Source organism: Trichechus manatus, unplaced genomic scaffold (genome assembly GCF_000243295.1).
Source record: "Trichechus manatus latirostris isolate Lorelei unplaced genomic scaffold, TriManLat1.0 scaffold00043, whole genome shotgun sequence".
NCBI lineage: Eukaryota > Metazoa > Chordata > Mammalia > Sirenia > Trichechidae > Trichechus > Trichechus manatus.
The window spans coordinates 9,667,327-9,686,772 of NW_004443979.1; the positions used below are offsets into that span (position 1 = coordinate 9,667,327).

General features: G+C 39.3%; 1 protein-coding gene across 2 annotated transcripts in view; it reads right to left on the reverse strand.

Moving 5' to 3' along the window:
• NUBPL (NUBP iron-sulfur cluster assembly factor, mitochondrial) overlaps positions 1–13,432 on the reverse strand; it is a 291,711-nt gene extending 278,279 nt beyond the window's left edge. For both annotated transcript variants that reach the window (XM_004376551.3, XM_023731482.1), the window contains exons 1-2: positions 13,301–13,432; positions 12,582–12,729 (exon numbers count right to left, since the gene is read on the reverse strand). In XM_004376551.3, coding sequence (XP_004376608.2) covers positions 12,582–12,729; positions 13,301–13,408 — 256 coding nt within the window. In that variant the 5' untranslated portion in view covers positions 13,409–13,432. The remainder of the gene's footprint in view (positions 1–12,581; positions 12,730–13,300) is intronic.
• Between the last annotated feature and the right edge of the window lie 6,014 nt (positions 13,433–19,446).

The window sequence follows — 19,446 nt, forward strand, 5'->3', positions numbered from 1 at the left end:
TGCAAAAAAAAAGAAACAGGACCCATACCTCACACCATACACAAAAACTAATTCAATTTGGATCAAAGACCTAAATATAAAGCCAAAAACTATGAAGTTCATAGAAGAAAAAATAGGATCAACGCTAGAGGCCCTAATGCACATTAACAAGATACAAACCATAACCAACAACACACAAGCCCCAGAAGATAAACTAGATTACTTGGATCTTCTAAAAATGAGACACTTACCCTCTTCAAAAGACTTCACCAAAAGTAAAAAGAGAACCTACAGACTGGGAAAAAATTTTTTGGACATTACAAGTCAGACAAAGGTCTAATCTCTAAAATCTGTAAGAAAATCCAACACCTCTACAAATAATCCAATTAAGAAATGCGCAAAGGAAATGAACAGACACTTCACCAAAGAAGACATTCAAGTGGCCAACAGACACATGAGGAAATGCTCACGATCACCAGCCATTAGAGAAATGCAAATTAAAACCACAGTGAGATAACATCTCACCCCGGCATTACCACCACAAATCAAAAACACTGGAAATAACAAATGTTGGAGAGGCTGTGGGGAGATTGGAACTCTTATGCACTGCTGGTGGGAATGCAAAATGATATAACCATTTTGGAAACTGATATGGTGATTCCTTAGAAAGCCAGAAATAGAAATACCATACAATCCAGCAATCTCACTCCTAGGAATATATCCTAGAGAAATAAGAGCCATCACACTAATAGACATATGCAAACCCATGTTCATTGCAGCACTGTTCACAATAGCAAAAAGATGGAAACAACCTAGATGCGCATCAACAGACGAATGGATAAACAAATTATGGTACATATATACAATGGAGTATTATGCAACAGTAGAGAATAATGATGAACCTGTGAAGCATCTCATAACATGGATGAAACTGGAGGACATTATGCTGAGTGAAATAAGTCAATCTCAAAAGGACAAATATTGTAAGAGACCTCTACTGTAAAAACTGATGTAAAAGTTTACACACAAAAAGAAACAATCTTTGTGGTTAGGAGAGATGGGAGAGGTGGGGTGGGGACTAAATAGACAAGAGATAAGTGGTAACTTTGTTGAAGTGTAAGACAGTACACAACACTGGGGAAGCCAGCACAACTTGTATAAGGAAAGGTCATAGAAGCTCCAGAGACATTTCCAAACTCCCTGAGGGACTGAATTGCTGGGCAGAGGGTTGTGGGGACCATGGTCTTGGGGAACATCTAGCTCAACTGGCATAACACAATTTATAAGGACAATGTTCTACATTGTACCTTGATGAGTAGCATCTGGGGTCTTTAAAGCCTGTGAGCAGCCATCTAGGATACTCCACTGGTCTCACCCCTTCGGGAGCAAGGGAGAATGAAGAGAACACGATACAAGGAAAAGATTAGTCCAGAGGACTAATGGACCACAGCTACCACAGCCTCCACCAGACTGAGTCCAGTACAGCTAGATGGTGCCCAGCTACCACCACAGACTGCTTTGACCGGGATCACAATAGAGGGTCCTGGACAAAGCTGGAAAAGAATGTAGAACAAAATTCTAACTCACAAGAAAAAAGAGACCAGATTCACTGGTCTGACAGACAGGAGAAACCCAAAGAGTATGGCCCCCAGACACCCTTTTAGTTCAGTGGCGAAGTCACTCCCGAAGTTCACCGTTCAGCCGAGGACTGGACAGCCTCATAAAACAAAATGGGACTAATGAGGTACAGTAGTCCCGGGACAAGGACTAGTAGACAGGAGGAGACAAGAAAGCTGGTGATAGGGAACCCAAGGTTGAGAAGGGACAATGTTGACATGTTGTGGGGTTGTTAACCATTGTCATAGGGCAATATGTGCACTAACTGTTTAATGAGAAACTATTTGTTCTGCAAATCCTCATCTAAGGTACAAAATAAAAGAATTATCTATGTGAATAAAATTGACAACAGCAACTCAAAAGGATTGATGGGAAGCCTAGGGCACAGTGAATTGAAGATAATAGTGATGGAATAATTTGGAAAAGGACAGTGAGAATAGCAGCATAACTGGAAGAATGTAATCGATGTCACTGAATTGTACGTGTAGAATCTTTTGAAATGGTGTAATTTTGGCTATGTATATTTTCACCCAAAAAAAAAAAAAAAAGGGTCCTCCAAGGTTGAGAAGGTAGGGTGTTGACAGGTCGTGGGGTTGTTAACCAATGTCATAAAACAATATGTGTACTGATTGTTTAATGAGAAACTATTTGTTCTGTAAAACTTCATCTAAAGTACAATAAATATATATATATATATATATATATATATAAATTTTTTTTTTAATGTTACTGACTTCCGGAAGGAAAGAAAAAAATCAAAGTTGAGAAGCTCCTGTCAGACTGGAACTATGCCAAAATTAAAACAAAATTTAATAAGGATAATCATTAAGGCACCCAAAAAAAAAAAAATCAACTGCAAAGAGATGTTGGGTAAAACCTGACTTATCGTTCATTCCTACTGAAATGATTGAAAAATCAATGTGAGACAACATGTAGAAATGAGTACTTTTTACTACTGGTAACTGTCAAAATTCCTGGATTACTCTTTGTAGCATAAAAAATATATGTGGCTCCAAATTAATAATATAAGCTATCCCTGGTAATTAGTACTGGGGGAAGAAGTTTGCCTTTTACTTTATTATCCTGGAATAATTTTTTTTAGAAAAAGTGTCTCTTGAAAATGTCTTGGGAATATCTGGTTAAGTCTTGAACCACAACCTTGTATGCATGTAAAAGCTAGACAATAAATAGGGAAGGCCAAATAAGAATTGACACTTTTGAATTATGTTAGCAAAGAATATTGAATATACCATGGACTGCCAGAAGAATGAACAAATCTGTCTTGGAAGAAGTACAGCCAGAATGCTTCTTAGAAGTAAGGATGGTGAGACTTCATCTCACCTACTTTAGATACATTATCAGAAGGGACCAGTTCCTGGAGAAGGACATAATAAGGCAGCAGCCTTTGATACTGGGAAAAATCCCACAGTAAGTGTGGCCATGAACCAAGCAAGAGATAACACCTCAGAGCTTGTATTTCCTCTTCCAGGCAGGATGAGTACGCCAGCAAGAGCTGGTTTAAAATTAGTTCAAGAGACCTAGAGTTAACTTTGGCTCTTTAAGTGCCTCAAACATATTAACTTTCCCACCCCTAGGAGGAGTTTAACCGCCATTTACTAAACACACATCCTGTGAAGTTGTATGTAACCCCTACTGTGCTGGCGTGATATAATTTAGAATGTTGCTGATGTAATTCACATGATCTCCCTGCTTGTAAGCTCTATAAAAGCGACCTCCCTACACTGTATCCTTGAGCAGTCTTGGAGGCACCAGTCCTGACTGTTCCTTTCCTTGTCCAATGAAATAAAGCTGCCTTTCTGATCTCCCACTTCAGCTCCTTGTTTATTGGCTGTGACGAGTCACACTGATCAGGACCTGGAGTTCCCGGTAATAATAATGCTTGGTGAAGTAGAGGGTCACTGAAAAAGAGGAAGACCCTCAATGAAATTGACTGACACAGTGGCTGCAACAATGGGCTCAAGCATATCAACAACTGTGAGGATGGTGCACGACCAGGCAACATTTCATTCTGTTGTGCACAGGGCCGCTATGAGTCAGATCTGACCCAATGGCACCTAACAACAACAAGTCTTGGACAGTAACTCTTCTATTTCTTGTGTTACTTCCTTCATGGGTTCTGAAAGCAACATTTCAGTCTCAATAAAAAGACGACAAAAAGGATATAATCAGAGAGGGAGCCAAGATGGCAGCTCTGTCAGATGCACCATACTGTCCTCCTACAGCAAAGACCCAAAAAACCAGCTGAATCAGATCCAAATAACAATCCTGGATAACAGAAAAGAAGGACAAAGAATCAATTCTAACACGAGCTGGAAGGAAAGACTGAATGAATGCAGCGAACGAGGAGTAACATGGAACGGGGGGACTCTGCCAGCTGTCATGGCTCAACATGGCCATCTTAAGACAAAGTCAGTAGTGACCCCAGGTGAGGAACACAGGGTGGCAACTTCATGGCATTTCCATAAGAAACAGAGAAACTGTACAGACACATCTGGAGAGAAATAAGGTGAGTGGATTATGGTCCAGATCTAAGGAAGGAAAACAGAAAATACAGCAATAATTACAGGGATCCTGCCGTCCACAGCGCTCATGCATACATGCTCGTCCACTGCCCACACTCTGCCTAGCCTAGCAAAAGACGGTGGCAGTGTGACTATGCACGCACCAGTCACTCGACCCCCTCTCCCCCAACCCAGCAAAAGATGGCAGCAGCACAACCACGTACAGACCCATCCACCACTCCCTCCAGCCTCTCACCACCCAGCAAGAGGTGGTGGTAGCACGACCATGAGTACCTGACTACCGCACTCTCCCCTCTCCTGCCACCTGGCGAGAGGCAGCAGCAGCATGACAACTCCCACGCCCACCTGCTGCTCCCTCCCCTGTTTCCCCTGCCCAGCAAGAGGTTATGGAGGTAGAACCGTGCATACACCCACCCACCACTCGCCACCTCCTACCCAGCTACGAGCAGCGACCATGTGTGTGCACCCATCCACCGCCCACATGCCACCTGGTTTGGCAAAAGGCAGTGGCAGCGTGGCCGTGCCAACAGCTGCCCATCACTCGTGACTCCCCCCACCATCTAGGAGGGGTGGCTAGTGAGCAATCGCACACATGCCGGCCAGCCACTCACCTCTTCTACCCAGCAAGAGGTGCTGGCAGTGCAACCATGCACGTACCCACCTATGACTCACCCCCCTATCCAGCGGGAGGCAGCAATCGTGTCCCCACTAACCAGCCACATCTGCCACATCTGCCACCCCACCTACTCAGCGAATGCTACTGCCTGCTCCTGCGCCACTGGACTGATGACAGACAGAGGTCAACACACTCCAAACCTGCCCTCAGCCATACTGCAAGACAAGCAATGACAGATCTGCACTCACACACCCAGCCACTACCCCACCTACCCAGAGACAGGTAGCAAGCACTCCAGCGCAGACTAGTGACCAGAGTAGCACGCCTGCTCTGCTTGACCAGATACACCAAAACAAAACAAAACAAAAATCAGGATGCAGAAAACATACAATTAATAAGTAAATATTGTAACATCTCAATGCTTCAGCAGCAACAGACAATATCAAACCACCTAAAGAAGCAGGATATGATAGCTCTGGCAAGTAATCAAAATAAGGAACCAGAAAGAAAGGAAAAAATGGTAATGGAACTACTTGATAAGGAATTCGAAAGACTTATATATAGCGTCCTCCAAGAGATAAAGGAAAACACAGACAAAACCAAGGAAAACACACACAAAATGCTAGGAAGTTTCAGGGAAATGGTACAAGAACAAAACGACTAAATAGATGATCAGAAACCATACAAAAACAGAAACTAGAAATCCAGAAGAGTAACAATAAAATTTCATAAATAGACAGCTTAATGGAAGGACATAGAAGAACTGAGTCAATGGAAGACAGAATCCAAGAAATACAGGACAAATCCCTTAACACTAATTTAAGGAAAAATCAGAAAAAAAAAAAAAAATGAAGAAACCCCAAGAGTTACATGGGACACTATCAAGAGGAATAATTTACACATGATCAGAATTCCAGAACAGGAGACAATAAAAAGCACAGAATTTCTGAAGATTTGCTGGCAGAAAACTTCCCTAATGTCATGAAAGATAGAAGATATCCATTGAAGAAGCAAACGAACTCCATACAGGATAAATTCCAAAAGAAAATCACCAAGACATATAATCAAAGCTTTCCAAAACCAAAGACAAAGAAAGAATCCCGAGACCAACTCAGGAAAAACAAAAGATCACCTACAAAGGGAAACCAGTAAGACTAAGCTCTGATTTCTCTGCAAAAACCATGCAAGCAAGAAGGCAATGCGACAACATATATAAAACCCCGAAAGAAAAAAATTGCCAACCAAGAATTATACATCTGGAAAAGCTGTCTCTCAAATACAGTAGCAAAATAAGGACATTTCCAGATAAACAAAAATTAAGGAAATTTGTAAAAACCAGACCAACCTTACAAGAAATATTAAAGGGAGTCCTTTGGACAGAACCAACAACATAAGACAACAACCTGAGATTACAACACATGACAGCATTGGCCAGATACCAATCCAGATGAAGAATCCTCAAAAATAAAATAAAGCTACACTGAAATCAGAGAACCAGAGATGTCAATCTGTAAATGGCAGCAATTTCAAAACAAAAAGGGGGAGTAAATGGTGTAAATACAGAACTCCCATATGGAAAGGAAGTCAAGACGGTATCAAGAAATAAAAGACTGCTTTAAACTTAGGAAGATAAAGGTAAACTTCAGGGTAACCACAAAGAAAATCAACAAACCAACTCATCAAAATAAAAAAGAAGAAAACCATAAAGACCCAGTAACATAAAATCGACAACAATGAATGAAATGAAAATACACAAACAAAAAGAACTCACCACAGAAAACTATGTGGAACTAAGAAACCGTCAACACCACAAAAAAAAGCATAACAAGATAACAGCAGTGAATTCATACTTATCAATAATCGTACTGAACGTAAATGGTTTAAAAGCACCAGTGAAGAGACACAGAGTGGCAGAATGGATTAAAAAAAAACACGATTCATCAATATGGTGTCTAAGAGAAACACACTTTAAACACAAAGATATAAATAAACTAAAAATCAAAGGATGGGAAAAAATATGTCAAGCAAACAGTAACCAAAAAAGAGCAAGAGGGCAATATTAATCTCAGATAAAAAATACTTTAAGGCAAAATCCACAATAAAAGACAAGAAGGAACATTATATAATCATTAAAGGCTCAATCCACCAAGAGGACATAACTATAATAAATATATACGCACCCAATGAAAGGGCTCCAAACTACAAAAAACGAACTCTAACAGCATTTAAAAGAGAAATAGACAGCTCTGCAAGAATAGTAGGAAAATTTAACACACCACTTTTGATGAAGGACAGAAAAACTAGAAAGAAACTCAACAAAGATACAGAAGTTCTAAATTTCACCATCAACCAATTTGACCTCTTAGACATATAGACAACACTTCACCCAACAGCAGCAATGTACACATTATTTTCCAACACACATAGATCATTCTCCTAGAACACACCACATCTTAGGCCACAAAGTAAAATTCAATAAATACAAAAACATCGAAATAATACAAAGCATCTTCCCTGATTGCAAGGCTATAAAATTAGAAATCAATAACAGGAAGAACAAGGAAAAAAATCAAATACATGGAAACTGAAAATAATACCTTGCTTAAAAACCACTGGGTAACAGATGAAATCAAAAAATTGCTAGAATCAAATAAGAATGAGAACACAACATACCAAAATTTTTAGGACACAGCAAAAGCAGTTCTCAGAGGTCAATTTATAGCAATAAACACCCACATCAAAAAAACAGAAAGGACCAAAATCAATACCTTAACCCAACAACTTGAACAAATAGAAAAAGAGCAGCAAAAGAAGCCCACATCCACCAAAAGAAAGGAAATAATAAAATTAGAGCAGAAATAAATAAAACAGAAAAACAATCAAAAGAATCAACAAGACTACAAGTTGGTTCTTTGAAAGGATTAATAAAAATCAACAAACCACTGTCCAAATTGACAAAAGAAAAGGAGAAGATGCAAAAAACCCAAATAAGAAATGAGATGGATGACATTACAACAGAACCAGCTGAAATAAAAAAGGATCATAACAGAATACTATGAAAAACTGTACTCCAACAAATTTGAAAACCTAGAGGAAACAGACAAATTTCTAGAAACACACTACCTACCTAAACTAACACAAACTGAAGTAGAAAATCTGAACAGACCCATAACAAAAGAAGAAATTGAAGAGGTCATAAAAAAAACTCCCAACAAAAAAAAACTCTGGTCCACATGGCTTCACTGGAGAATTCGACCAAACATTCAGAGAAGAGCTCAACAACAACACTACTCAAACCACTCCAGAACACAGAAAAGGAAGGAACACTCCCAAATTCATTCTATGAAGCCAACATAACCCTCATACAAAAGCCAGGCAAAGACACCACCAAAAAAGAAAACTACAGACCAATGTCCCTCATGAACATAGACACAAAAATTCACAACAAAATTGTAACCAATAGAATTCAGCAACATATCAAAAAAATAATACATCATAACCAAGTGGAATTCCTACTAGGAATGCAAGGATGGTTCAACATTAGAAAATCAATCAATGTAATCAACCATATAAATAATACACAGGAAAAGAATCACATGATCATCCAATTGATGCAGAAAAGGCATTTGATAAAAGTCCAACACCCATTCCTGATAAAAATTCTCACCAAAATGGAAATAGAAGGGTAATTCCTCAACATAATTAAGGCTATATATACAAACCAACAGTCAATATTACTCTCAATGGAGAAAGACTGAAAGCATTCCCCTTGCAAACAAGAATCAGACAAGGATGCCCTGTATCATCATTCTTATTCAATATTGTACTGGAAGTCCTAGCTAGAGCAATAAGACAAGAAAGGAAAATAAAGGGCATCCAAATCGATAAGGCAGAAGTAAACCTATCCCTATTTGCAGACAATATGATCCTATATATAGAAAATCCCCGTGATTCCACAAGAAAGTTACTGGAACTAATAAAAGGATTCAGCAAGGTGCCAGAGTACAAGATCAACCTACAAAAATCAGTCAGATGCCTCTACACTAAGAAAGAGAACTCCAAAAAAAGGAAATCAGGAAAACAATACCACTTACAATAGTCCCAAAAAAGATAAAATACTTAGGAATAAACCTAACTAGGGACTTAGAAGACTTATATAAAGGAAACTACAAAACACTAATGCAAGAAACCAAAAGAGACCTTCGTAAATGGAAAAATATACCATGCTCGTGGATAGGAAGATTTAATACTGTGAAAATATCAATACTATCAAAAGCGATCTATAGATACAATGCAATACCAATACAAATTCCAACAACATTCTTTAATGAGATGGAAAAACTAATCACCATCTTTATATGGAAAGGAAAAAAACCCCACATAGGTAAAGCACTATTGAAAAAGAAGAACAAAGTAGGAAGCCTCATACTTCCAATCTCAGAACCTACTATACAGCCACTGTAGTCAAAACAGCCTGGTACGGTACAAGGACAGACACACAGACCAATGGAACAGAATTGAGAATCCAGAAGTAAATCCATCCACTTATGGACACCTGATCTTCGACAAAGGGTCAAAATCATTCAATGAGGAAGAGATAATCTCAACAAATGGTGCTGGCAAAACTGGATATCCACCTGCAGAAAAATAAATAGGATCCATACCTCACACCATATACAAAAACAAACTCAATATGGATCAAAGACCTAAATGTAAAACCTAATATAAAGACCATAAAAGAAAACATAGGGGCCCTAATCTATGGCATAAATAGAGTATTAGGCATAACTAAAAATACACAAAACAGAAGATAAACTAGATAACTAGGACCTCCTAAAAATTAAACATTTATGCTCATCAAAAGACTCTACCAAGCCAGTGAAAACAGAACCCACAGACTGGGAATGGCATATCTGATAAAGGTTTAATCTCTAAAATATATAGAAAACTTCAACAACTAAACAACAAAAAGACAAACAACCTGGTCATAAAATGGGCAAAGGACATGAACAGACACTTCACCAAAGATGACATTCAGGGAGCCAACAAATACACAAAAAGATGCTCCCAATCATTAGCCATTTAAAAAAAAAAACAAACCCATTGCTGTCAAGTCAATTCTGACTCATAGCAACCTTACAGGACAGAGCAGAACTGCTCCATAGGGTTTCCAAGGCTGTAAATCTTTATGGAAGCAGACTTCCACATCTTTCTCCTGCATTTGCCATTAGAGAGATGCAAATCAAAACTGTGATGAGATACCATCTCACCCCTGCAAGAAAGGCACTGATCAAAAAAACAATAAATGCTGGCGAGGTTGTGGGGAGACTGGAACTCTCATACACTGCTGGTGGGAATGTAAAATGGTGCAATCACTATGGAGAACGATATGGTGCTTCCTTAAAAAAGCTAGAAATAGAAATACCATATGATCCAGCAATCCCACTGCTAGGTATACATACTAGAGAAATAAGAGCAGTGACACTAACAGACATATGCACACCCATGCTCACTGCAGCATTATTTACAATAACAAAAAGATGGAAACAACCTAAGTGTTCATCAACAGATGAACGAATAAACAAACTATGTACATACACACAATGGAACACTACACAACAATAAAGAACCATGATGAATCCGAGAAACATCTCACAACATGATTGAATCTGTAGGGCATTATGCTGAGTGAAATAAGTCAATTACAAAAGGACAAATATTTAATGAGACCACTATTAGAAAAAGTCAAGAAAAGGTTCACACACAGAAAGAAATAATCTTTGATGGTTACCAGGGAGGGGAGAGAGTGGAGGGAAAATTACTAACTTAGGTGAAAGAAAAGGCAATACACAATACTGGGGAAGTTAGCACAACTTAACGAAGGAAGGTACTGAGAGGAACACACACACACACACACAAAGGCAACTGAAGTAAATACTATAACATATACACCCTACAACAACAGTACAAACAATAATTTATAAGCAGATACATAAGTAGATATGTATGTTAAATAGCAGTAGGAGGTAGTATAGGCGTATACCCACGTACACATACAGGTTTTGCTCTGGATATTTTTACATATGTATTTGTGCAACATGCATATTCATATATATATATATATATATTAGAGCACGCAGGGGACACAGTCATAGAAGCTTCCCAGACACAGTCAAACATCTCGAAGGACTGAGTTACTGGGGCTGATGGCTAGGGAGCATGATCTTGGGGGACATCTAGGTCAATTGGCATAACACAGTTCATAAAGAAAACGCACTACATCCTACTTTGGTGAGTAGTGCCTGAGGTCTTAAAAGCTTGCGAGCGGCCATCTATGATCCAACTATTGATCTCATTCCATCCAGAGCAAAGGAAATGAAGAAACCCAAAGACACAAGGAAGCAATTAGTCCAAAGGACTATGGACCACATGAACCACAGTCTCCACTAGCCTGAGCCCAGAATAACTAGATGGTGCCCAGCTACCACCATCAACCACTCCTATTGGGATCACCAAGAAGGTCTCAGACAGAGCAGGAGAAAAATGTAGAACAAAATTCAAATTCACAAAAAAGACCAGACTTACTAGTCTGACAGGGACTGGAGGAAGTCCCCAGACTAGGGCCCCTAGACACTCTTCTAATTTAGAATTGAAGCCACTCCCGAAGTTCACCTTTTGGCCAAATATTAAAACCAAAAAAACCCACTGCCATCGACTCGATTCCAACTCATAGCGACCCTAAAGGACAGAGTAGAACTGCCTAATAGGGTTTCCAAGGCTGTGATCTTTATAGAAGCAGACTGCCACATCTTTCTCCCAAGAGCCGAATATTAGACAGGTCTATAAAACAAACAATAACACACGTAAGGAACGTGTTCCTTAGAACAATCAAGTATGTAAGACCAAACGGGCAACACCTGCCCAAAAGCGAAGACGAGAAGGCAAGAAGCAGCAGGAAAACCAGACAAATGACGGGAAATCTTGGATGGAAAGGGGGAGAGTGCTGACACATTGCAGTGACTGCAATCAATGTCACAAAACAATTTGTATTTAAATTATTGAATGGAAAACTAGTTTGCTCTGTAAACTTTCACCTAAAGCACCATAAAATGTTTCAAAAAAAGGCTATAATCAATAAAGAGGGCCACAAAAAAAAATTCTCTGCTCACAGTATATTAATATACGATATAAATGAATCAAAGACTAGATAATATTTTAAATAACTGAAACAATGTTAAACCTTTCCAAGTATTTTCAAAAATAAGATCTATGCTGACTATAAATGGTGAAAATTATATTATGGTTAACTGAAGAAAGGTCACAATAATGTAAATAATCTTATTTCACTATGTGGGTATATGTACATTGACCAACACTGGAAAAGAACATCAAAAAACAGAAATAATTTAATATTAGAGTTACTAGATTTTTTTTAAAGGTAAAAATAACAATAACAGCAATCAATTACTGAACACTTACCATGTAGGAGACACTGGGCTAAGTGGTTAGCTCATCTAATTTGTACAACCACTTATGAAAGAGGTTATAATCATTCCCCACTTTACAGTCAAGTAAACTGAAGATGTGATGGGCAACCTGACTACCTTTTCCTCAGTTAAGGAGTCAAAGACCTGGTTATGTACCTACTTTTGTCTAATTACAAAATCTAAACTCCTAACCATTATACCAATTCCTGATACTAACAAATCAGCTACTAAAAAATTCAAAAATACTGAAACTTTTTAAGTAACTATAATTTTAATAGTGTGCACTTGGCAAGTTAGCAGAAGTTCTTAATGAGGATCAGAATTAATATCCTATAATACCTGCTGTAGTAGATTTTCCAACTCCGCCCTTTCCAGAAGCCACAACTATAACTTGTTTAACACCTTCTATAGGTTTCTGCTTTGGAAGTCCTCGGGACATGATTTGTGTTCTTCTTTGTTTTAGGGTCTCACTCTCAACGCCAGATAACTTTAAAAAGAAAAAAGAAAACATCAAGCGTCTTAAATAAGCCTTCTGCATTACCATGCTGTCAAAGTAAAAACAAATCGGGTTTGCGATTAAGACGACTTTCTTTTCTAGTCTAATTCTGCTCGTCTCCACCAATACAGCCTTTAGTGCTATTTACCTACTGCTACTGATTGCAATTGTAAAGACACATTATTTAAGTGAAATTTATCTGCCAAGACACGCTGACATTAAAAATATAAAGTAAATAAGTTGCCTCTTTTATGTTGTTAAATCATCCACGTGTTTTCCTTCTCTGATTTATCTGCTAAATAATCCAAAATCAGGAAAGCAACTTGCACTATACACACCCATGTTCTAACCATCAGTGTCTTGTCCCTCGGCCTGGCCCTACTGGGAGGCCTGCCTGGAAAGTGGGGGAGCCAACTGTGGTCTTACTGAGCCGCCAGGTGGGCAGGAGCCCACGAGGGACTAATGCGACTGCTTCGCAGAAGACAGCTCTAAGTAACCAGCCGCCCTGCAGCCCCGGCATCTCCATCCCGCCCGTCTCTGCCTGCCTTGCAGCACCACGGACCTGACGCCGAAAAACCAACACTCGGCTTCGACCAAGTCGGGCAGTGGCCCCGCCAACGCCCCGGAGCAACACCCCACCAGAAAGCAGCAAACGTTGCCACAGCCCCATGGCTCGCGCCACTGCCCTGCAGCCGGGCCCGAAAACCGTGCGACCAGCGCGGAATGATGACGTCACACGGCAACGCTCGACCTCCTCTCCCTAGCTACCGGCCTTTTTCAGCGTAGGAATCCAACTTGCTGTGGTGATTGCATCTGTAGCCAGCTGCAAAAAATTTTGCACTGTCGTACCAAATGTTTACCAAGCGTTTTCACATGCATCATCTCATTTGGTCCTTACAGAAGCCTTGAGGTAGATAAATAGGAAACTCTTAATAGTAGTATCTTCTTAGGAAAACTGAGGCTTAGAAACTTTGAAGAGACCTGACCCGACTTTAGAGTAGGATATGGTGGAACCTGAAAATGACTCCATCTACCACCAATGACCGCTCTGACAGGGAACACAACAGAAGTTGGGACAGAGCAGAAGAAAAATGTAGAATAAAACTCAAATTCACATAGAAAGACCAGACTTAATAGCCTGACAGAGACTGGAGAAACTCCCGAAACTATGACCACCGGACACTGTTAAATCAGAACTGAAACCATTCCTGAAGCCCACACTTCAGACGAAGATTAGACAGAACTATAAAACAAAGAATAACACACGTGCGGAATGTGCTTCTTAGTTCAATCAGATATACGAGAACAAATGGGCAGCTCCTGTCCAAAAGCAGGATGAGAAGGCAGGAAGGGACAGGAACTGGTCAAATGGACACGGAATCCAGCGTGGAAAGAGGGAGTGTGCTGTCACATTGTGGGGATTGCAACCAATGTCACAGAACAATATGTGTATAAATTTTTTAATGAGAAATTAACTTGAGCTGTAAACTTTCACCTAAAGCACAATAAAAAAAAAAAAATGTACCCATGGCAGGGGGAGGGGGGGGGCTGGGGAGGGGGGGAAATGTTCTCTTTATGCTTTAGCCTAATTTCGGTGGGTTTGTGTATTTACTTGTAACTATGGTAAAACATATTTTCTAATATTTAGCAAGGATTCTTCCCCAGTTATTCCTTGTACCTCATACATCCCTTCCCCATTTGAATAAACTACGTGGCATCATTTGCCATATTCTGACACAGCAAAGTGTAGGAAAAAAGAGAACTTCTCCTTTATTTTGAATTTTGGAAGTTGTGATCTTTAAGGAGACTGGAGAGGGCTCTGGCAAAGACAATAGATTTGGAAGAACTACATGATAATATAAGAACACAGTTTCTTGCCTATATTAGTTAGGATTGCACTTGGCTGCAAGTAACAGAAAACCCAATCCTTGTCTTCAACAAGTATGGGAATATTAGTCTCACACGAGAAGTCCAGAAGTAGATTCTACAGGTCTGATGCAATTGATCCACAGTGTTACAATGTCCCAAACTTATTATTATTTTTTTTTTGTTCCATCATCTTGGTGTCCACATGTTTGTCACCTATAGTCACAAGATGGCTGCTGCACCTTCAGGCACCAAGACCATGTTCCATGCAGAAAGAGAGGGGAATGAGAAAGGTAAAGAACTTTCCCTAGTGAGCTTTTGATGTTTTTATTTGAGAAGCCAACACACACACACACACACACACACACACACACACATCACATCACATCACATTGGCTAGAACCATGTCATATGGCTACCACTAGAATCAATAAAAGTTAAGAAATCAATGATTTAGATGTCACTAGCCTATAGAGTAGAGGAAAGCAATAGAGAAGGTAACTGAGAATGGGTATTGAGTGAGCCAATTCACAATATCCATCCTAGAGAGACTTTATAAAATTTCCTGGGATTATAGAAAAGGAAGAGAATTAGAAGAAAAGTGAGAATATAGATATTCATAGGTCCTTATGCCAGACACTGGTAGTTCGATAATCCAATAGCCATTCTCAATCGCTGTTCCCTTGCCACCTTCAATTATAGAAGATAAAAATCCATATACTCACTTGACCCCTGTCTTACATGCTGGTTCTGGACATAACTCTGGGCATGTGTGATATAGTTCTGGACAATGTGATGCAAGGAAAATTTGCTGGCAGGGGGAACAACTTCTGAAAAAGCCTTTGCTTTTCTAGTAGAGTAGAACAGAGTTAGTGCTACTCCTTTTTCCCACTTTGACCATGGATGTGATACCTGGAGATGTGGCAGTCATTTTGTGAACATGACAAGCACAATGATGATAAGCACAATGACAAAAGCTAAATATAACAGACTAGAGGTACAGCAGGAAGATAATTTCTAGGTGGTATAGATAAGCTGCTATATCAGTCCAGGCCTGAATGTCCAGACCTCTTATTGATTGAGATAATTGTTTAAACTGCTGCTGGTTAGGACTTGTGTTACTTGAACCTAAAATAATCTGTACTTCTCACTACTCCTGAGAAAGAACTCCATACATACACTGTGACACTCTCTCCTGTTCACCAAAGATTGAGCTCCAGTGAGGAGAGGAAACACCAAATCAGTTTGGGTAATGTTAGAACAACAGAATCAATGCCACCATTCCCAGGTAGAGCTCAGTGCAGTGGCAGGATCACAGAATAAAATTAGACAAGTGGTATGTTTAGGCAGCCAGGTCTGAGTCAGCCTCATAGGGTTTGCCCCACTCTGCAAGAGCCATGGGAATGACTGAGAGGAAGCTGATCCTGAAGAGATCTTGAGGTCAGGATGAAGGGAAGAGTTGGCAATAAGCTGCATGGTTAGATACATAGCATTTCTTTGGATGCTGATATAGATAAATAAAGACCTGAGAATCAAATCTACCTGAGCATATGGACACCAGGACACTACTTAAATATAATTCCCTGTAACTTAAATATAATTCTGGTGGAATCTGTATTGAAGGAAATTATGTTTCCACCACCCTGGCAGAAAGTAATAAATAAATAAATATTGATCAAAACAAAAAGAATTCTTTTGAATGTCTCCTAACTATCTCTAGGGTAACGTAGACCTTTGTTTTCTAGGAAGGAATTAGTTTTATTTGCTAGGTTACCTACTGTCATGGATTGAATTATGTCTCCCCAAAAATGTGTATATCAATTTGGCTGGGCCCTGATTCCCAGTATTGTGTGGTTGTCCTCCATTTTGTGATTGCAATTTTATGTTAAAGAGGATTAGGGTGGGATTATAACACCCTTACTAAGGTCACACCCCTAATCCAATGTAAAGGCAGTTTCCCTGGGGTGTGGCCTGCACCACCTTTTATCTTACAAGAGATAAAAGGAAAGAGAAGCAAGCAGGGAGTGGGGGACCTCATACCACCAAGAAAGCAGCGTTGGGAGAAGAGTGTGTCCTTTGGACCCCGGGTTCCTGAGCAGAGAAGCTCCTAGTCCAGGAGAAGATTGATGAGAACGAACTTCCTCCAGAAATGACAGGGAAAGAAAGCCTTCCCCTGGAGCTGACTCCCTGAATTTGGACTTGTAGCCTACTAGACTTGTGAGAATATAACTTTCTTCTTGTTAAAGCCATCCAGTTGTGGTATTCCTGTTATAGCAGCACTAGATAACTAAGACACCTACTGTTATAGATTGAATTGTATCTTCCAAAAATGTGTGTCAACTTGACTAGGCCATGATTCCCAGTATTGTGTGTTGTCCACCATTTTGTGATCTGATGTAATTTTCCTATGTGTTGTAAATCCTAACCTCTCTGATGTTAACAAGACAGGATCAGAGGCAGTTATGTTAATGAGCCAGGATACAATCTACAGGATAAGGTTTTATCTTGAGTTAATCTCTTTGAAAATATAAAAGAGAGAATCAGCAGAGAGGAAAGGGACTTCATGCCACCAAGAAAGAAACGCCGGGAGCAGAGCAATTCCTTTGGACTTGGGGTCCCCGCACTGAGAAACTCCTAGACCCAGGGGAAGATTGATGACAAGGACTTTCCCCCAGAACTGACAGAGAAAGAGAACTTTCCCCTGGAGCTGGCACCCTGAATTTGGACTTCTAGCCTCCTAAACTGTGAGAAAATAAATTTCTCGGTGTTAAAGCCATCCACCTGCGGTATTTCTGTTATAGCACACTAGATAACTAAGACACCTACACTCTCCCCCTTCAAAAAAAAAAAAAAATCCTTCTTAGGTGCCCAGGAATTATTTTAAAGTTCAGATTTCCACACAGATGAATAGCTTGTCTCAATCCCTATCCATGATCCTCAGGCTGCCTTAATGTCAGCTAAGAACATGCTCTTCACTTCTTTGCTCGACTCGCTAAGGAAGAATAGGGTATTGCAGTTTCCTGCCTCTGTTTAATATACTGAATAAAGCCCAGAAACTACTGCCTGTTCCTTCAGTCTTAGTTTGTTTTTCAAACTGAACCTCACATCTTGTCCTAAGGGCTCACCAACAAGAAAATCCTATCCCATTTGCCTAAATGACTAACCTATTAATTAATTTTACTTTGCTCCACAGTGTGATTTGTTGTCTCTTATCTATACCTAATGCTAATTTGCACATTAAAACATTGAGTAACTCAGTTTAGGGGACTAGCTTCCCATTGAGCCAGTTTCTCTGTAGTAAACCCAATGTGGGACGTTTGTGGACTTTCCCATATCAAAGACTTTGCTGCTCTTTCAGTATCTTAGCTCACATAAACTAACCAGTGGCCATTGAGTCAATTCTGACTCATGGCGACCCCAAGTGTTTCAGAATAGAACTGCACGCCATAGGGTTTTTATGGTTGTGACCTTTTGGAAACAGATTACCAAGCCTTTATTCCAAGGTGTCTCTGGGTGGGCTCTGCTTGCGCCACCCAGGGAATCCTTCACATAAACTAGCCCTGCTGAAAAATCTCCCCATTCTTAGAATAAAAAATTACATTTAAAAAGTTTGTATATATATTCTTAGACTATATAGCCTTCCAGACATATGCCTCCAAAATTACTAAAAATTTACCTCTACAATGTGACAGGATGAATCTAAAGGCCAATATCCAAACCTGGATAAATCATGGGTGATTTGACATTTGAATTTCTGATTTGTAAAACTGAACTGAATCCTTGGGCAAAGGTCACTCTTTTTATGGCTGAATTGTCTCTATTTAATTTGTAAAGCTTCAAATAAGATCCCCCCCAAAAAACAGAAGCCACAAAATCAGAATTTGAAAAAAGTTATTTGCCACACAAGGCAAATGCTTGCTACAGCCAGGCTTCGGCTACTGAATTAAATAGTGGAGTAGGAATGTAGATTTCTCTCTGCACCTGTGGTAATGTTTTCCTAGGTCCTTCTCCCTATGTTAGCTGGTCCAAATGGAACATTGCTTTCTCAACAACATATAGTAGTCCTGTATAGGCAATGAGACCTGTATTTTTACTTTATTTCCAACAATTTGGCCTTAGAATAACTCATGTAACCTCCCTGAAATTTCCTTACCCAGAAATCATACTAATAGTAACTACCATATCAGCCTGATAGCAGTTGTGAAACCTGAATGGCATAATGTGTGTGAAAGTGCCTTGAAAATATTTCAAATGTAAGATTTAGTAAATAATAATTATGCTTTGATTTAGATTCCATGAAGAGTTTTAGGGATATGTTCTACAGAATTCTCTGCAGCATTAAATTGAGTTGTCTCCAAAGATTCTAACAGGTATTTTTTTTTTTCTGGGGTGTAAATCACTATATGATATGAATGCAGTAGGGTCAACTGAATGCTTCATATTTACTGAATCATCTTTCAACTAGACTGATTTACAGATCCTCAGTTAGCTGTTACTACATACAGAGTGTCAATGGAAAATTTTTATTTAAATTATTTTTTGTTTATACATTAAGTATAAAAACTGCTTTCTTGGTACTTATACCCAGATTAATTACATTATTAAAGGATGTTAATGAACTGCTAATGCAGATAGAAAATGGAGCTGCAACTCTAGTTTCTTACATAACCATAGAAGAGAAGACTATTTAATCACTGAGAGAAAAACAGACTAGTATACCTATAATATTGTCTAATTTTGCTTCCACTAAGAAGTAATGGGATGGGTTCAGTTGTTACTATTAAAAAATGGAACCTGGTTTGTGAAACCAACAGGTTCATCAATACACTCTTTCCCATGTCA